Genomic DNA, 3,929 nt, shown 5'->3' with positions numbered 1-3,929 from the left:
CGGTTCAGGGACTTCCATAGCCATTTCTACATTAAGAATCTATACTGGAGACACCTAAACTGATTTTAGGAGGGAGGCCTTGTGATAGAAGCATTAGAGGCAGTAGTGAACAAAGAAAAACGAAAAACGCTGACAGAAACTTACAAAACAGTCTGGGGCCATAAAATTGTAGTCAAAGAACCTGATAGTATTACGCTAAGCCTTGTCTTTTTTTATCTTTATTTATTATTTTTGGCTGCGTTGGCTTTTTTTGTTGTTGTTGCACGCAGGCTTTCTGTAGTTGCTGCAAGCGGGGTCTACTCTATTGCGGTGTGTGGGCTTCTCATTGCGGTGGCTTCTCTTGTTGCGGAGCACAGGCACGCGGACTCAGTAGTTGTGGCTCACAGGCTCTAGAGCGCAGGCTCAGTAGTTGTGGCGCACAGGCTTAGTTGCTCCACGGCATGTGGGGTCTTTCCTGGACCAGGGCTCGAACCCGTGTCCCCTGCATTGGCAGGCGGATTCTTAACCACTGTGCCACCAGGGAAGTCCTGCATTGTCTTTTTACAAGAAAAATAGCGATAAAACATCTAGAGAAATATGGGGATGGATTTAGGGATTATAATTTAAGAATTGCATAAGGTATCTGTTGTGCTTAAGTTTTTCTTGATTTAAATCTGAGAATTTTTAGTCACCTACAGTCTGGACAAAGCATTTGTGGAGAGAATCATTTATCGAAGATTTGAATTTTTTTCCCCCCTCCCATAAGCCCTTTTTTCTCCAAAGATTGTATTTTATCCCAGAATCCTCCTCCATGACTTAATTCCTCCTTAGCCAAACTTAAACAAGACACTTGCACAAAATATGTTTGAGTACACTGAAACCTTTAAAATAGTGAATATTTTTCTGAAATACTCGATTTTTCCTTTACAAGCCTAGCAGTAAGAAAGGTACAACTAATTCCTTGGAGAGATTTAAATGTGGTAACCTAAGATTTTAAGTTTTTTTGACTCAAAGTTAAAACAAACTATATTACCATATATTTTTTTCCTTTAGCCTGTTCCAATGGAAAATCCTTATAAGGAGCCTCTGAAAAAATGTATCTTGTGTGGAAAACGTGTAGATTATAAGAATGTACAGGTGAGATCTGGTTTTACTTCACCATGATACTTGATTTTGGGATTTTGGCTCCTTTATTAATACAATAGAGAAGCAAGTCAGTTTTTATAACAGGCTTTGTGTAGGGTGACTGTTTTAGCAACTTCATAATTTCAGATCTCGTTATACTTCTACGTATTGATACAAGGCATCTCTTTTATTCAAATAAGAGCCCCTTGGCTGTCCCTCATTTACTGTTAATTCAGCTTAGCATTCCTCTTTTTTCTTTGCCCAAAATGTCTTTACAGTAGCTCGCTGTGGCAGTGATTCTCAGTTGGTGGAGTTCAGTAATTTGGGAAAAGCTCCTCTGGTGAAGTTGATCTCTGTACCTCACCACCAATATCGCTATTTCAAATGTAATTTTATCTTTTGTTGAGCACTCAGCAAATTAAAAGTGGCAAATTTAGGGGAGAGAATGGTGCTGGAGCTAAGTATACTGACAGTAGTATAAAGTGATAGCTGCCTTAGTGGGAGAAAACCCAAGGAATTTTAAAATGCAATGTATTAGGATTATGCATAGTGCCTAGAATGATGCCTGGTACACAGAAAGTGCTAAAGAATTTAAATTAATAAAACCTAAATAACAGCAAACGGCCTGATGTACCTGTGCATCTTGAAGACCTCACTGTAGTCTGATATTATGTGATAGCCTATCATGATAGATGAAATGTTTTGTACCTTGTTATAAAAGCAACAGTATTTGAGAAAAGTTATCTGTGGAAAAGTCAAGAGAACAGCTTTAGCACTGAAAGAATACGCTCATTAATCTGTTGTATAGACTTTTTTGACACACTGGATAAGAGATGTCAACTTTAGTGATTACTTTAGTTATTTAAAAAGATGACCTATTAATAGAATGAACATAATTCAGTGTTTTTATTCATATTTTTGAAGTCTGTCTGAAATGTATTAATAAACCTTTACATAACTTGAAGGTGTGGCATAAGGTTTTTTTTTAATTTACCATTCAAGATTGAATAACAAGTGTATTAATGTAAATTTTTTTCCTTTTCAAATATAACTCAAAACAGCTTTTATCCCAGTTTATTTCTCCATTTACTGGATGCATTTATGGAAGGCACATAACAGGTATTTTGTTTTCTATATATTATAGCAACTTAAATGTAGGTAAGACTTATATAAAGCTACTTCTGTTATTTAAGGAAACTGGCAGATTTTCAAATAGTGCTACAAATTATTATGACACCAGATACTATGGCTAGTTTGAGAAAGCCTCTTCTTAGGCCAAAGGATAATTATTTTGCACGTCATCTTATACTCAGTTAACTACAGGCTGACAATATGTAGAAAACTTGGGCTTAAAAAAATTGCTTTGCTGTTTGGGAGTATACTATAATCATCCCCAGGCAATTATTTAAACCAGGGGCCTATTGCCTATAGGCCAAATCGGATCTGCCACTTGTTTTTGTAAATAGCTTAGTTTCCATAGTGTCTGAGCTACAACAGCAGAATTGAGTAATGATGACAGAGACTGTATAGCCCACAAAGCCTAAGATAGTTACTGTCTGGCTCTTTACAGGTTTTCCAATCCTTCCATGACATAGACAATTGTTATGCATTTTGATTACTGGCATTTTTTTACGAATAAGAAAGCAATTTCTTTTATAGGTCTTTGTGGGAAGAAACAAAAAGAAATCACAAAAGCAATTAAGAGAGCTCAAATAATGGGTAAGAGCATCTGAAAAACTGAATTATGCTAAACAAAATTTTGCTCATTATCTTTTGTGAAGAACTTTCATTATCTCTTTACAGGGTTTATGCCTGTTACATACAAGGATCCTGCATATCTCAAAGACCCTAAAGTTTGTAACATCAAATACAGGGAGTAAATTCTATAAAGTTATCATCAATAAATTTATTTTACAGTTGTGTGGTATTAATACTGGCTCAAACTGTAAGATTTAATAACCTTTCAGTAGAGAACTGATAGGCTAAATCTTATCAAACTATAAAGTATTATGTTTTTAATTCTTAATAATTTGAAATTATATGAGGAAAAAGTGTTTCAAGAGTGAAGTTTCCTCTCCATATCAGAATGTTCATTAAGTAAATCAGATTATTTAAAATGTTAATACTTGTTATATTTTACATACATATGAATTTTAAAAAGGTACTATGGGATTTTCACTTATATCTGGCCCCCAAATAGCTCATACAGCATACCACTGATAATGAGATGTTAAACATGGAAGGGATGACTTGTATTGGAATTTTACTTTAGGCCCAGATTCTGTGTTGTAAATAGTATTGTAGGGATATGGGTGCGGGAAAGTGGAATGCTTATATAATGTACAAATCCCACATGATAGGGTGTGGATTTGAAATTGCTAAGGAAGATTTCCTAACACGTAAATAATTATGCCTGGCTAGGACTATGGGTCTTCCCTCTGTAGAGATGTTACGTGGGGATGAACAGTGGTGCTGTCTGTCTCAGGACCTAACATTTACTCCTGGACTAGTCTATCACGAACTGCTAGTGTCCTGTAAATAAACCGATCCATAGGCAATCTGTTGTATCATCTTCTCTTACTCCAGTGATACAAACTGATCGCCAGAAGATGGAGAATAACCGAGAAAAAAATGTCCTACAAGGATTCTTTTCCTCCTTTTCATTGAGTACCCTGAAAGTTGGGACATCAAACTTAATTATTTTAACATTAGGGTTCAGAATGAACCCCATTTCCTCTCCTGCCCTGTGCTTCTTATACTAGTAAAGAAGCAATCCCAACAGCAACTCATTTTTTTTTTTTTTTTTTTTTTTTTTTTTTTTTGTG

At 35.6% G+C, this 3,929-nt stretch overlaps 1 protein-coding gene across 1 annotated transcript in view; it reads left to right on the top strand.

Moving 5' to 3' along the window:
- Positions 1-3,020, top strand: part of MRPS18C (mitochondrial ribosomal protein S18C) — a 4,814-nt gene extending 1,794 nt beyond the window's left edge. The window contains exons 3-6 of the mRNA XM_007447526.1: positions 1,033-1,116; positions 2,166-2,223; positions 2,764-2,823; positions 2,908-3,020. Of these exons, the coding sequence (XP_007447588.1) occupies positions 1,033-1,116; positions 2,166-2,223; positions 2,764-2,823; positions 2,908-2,984 (279 nt within the window). The 3' untranslated portion in view covers positions 2,985-3,020. The remainder of the gene's footprint in view (positions 1-1,032; positions 1,117-2,165; positions 2,224-2,763; positions 2,824-2,907) is intronic.
- The last annotated feature ends 909 nt before the right edge of the window (positions 3,021-3,929 follow it).

The sequence above is a fragment of the Lipotes vexillifer genome, unplaced genomic scaffold (genome assembly GCF_000442215.2).
Source record: "Lipotes vexillifer unplaced genomic scaffold, Lipotes_vexillifer_v1.1 scaffold272, whole genome shotgun sequence".
NCBI classification, from domain to species: domain Eukaryota; kingdom Metazoa; phylum Chordata; class Mammalia; order Artiodactyla; family Lipotidae; genus Lipotes; species Lipotes vexillifer.
This window is presented reverse-complemented; position numbering and strand designations above follow the sequence as displayed.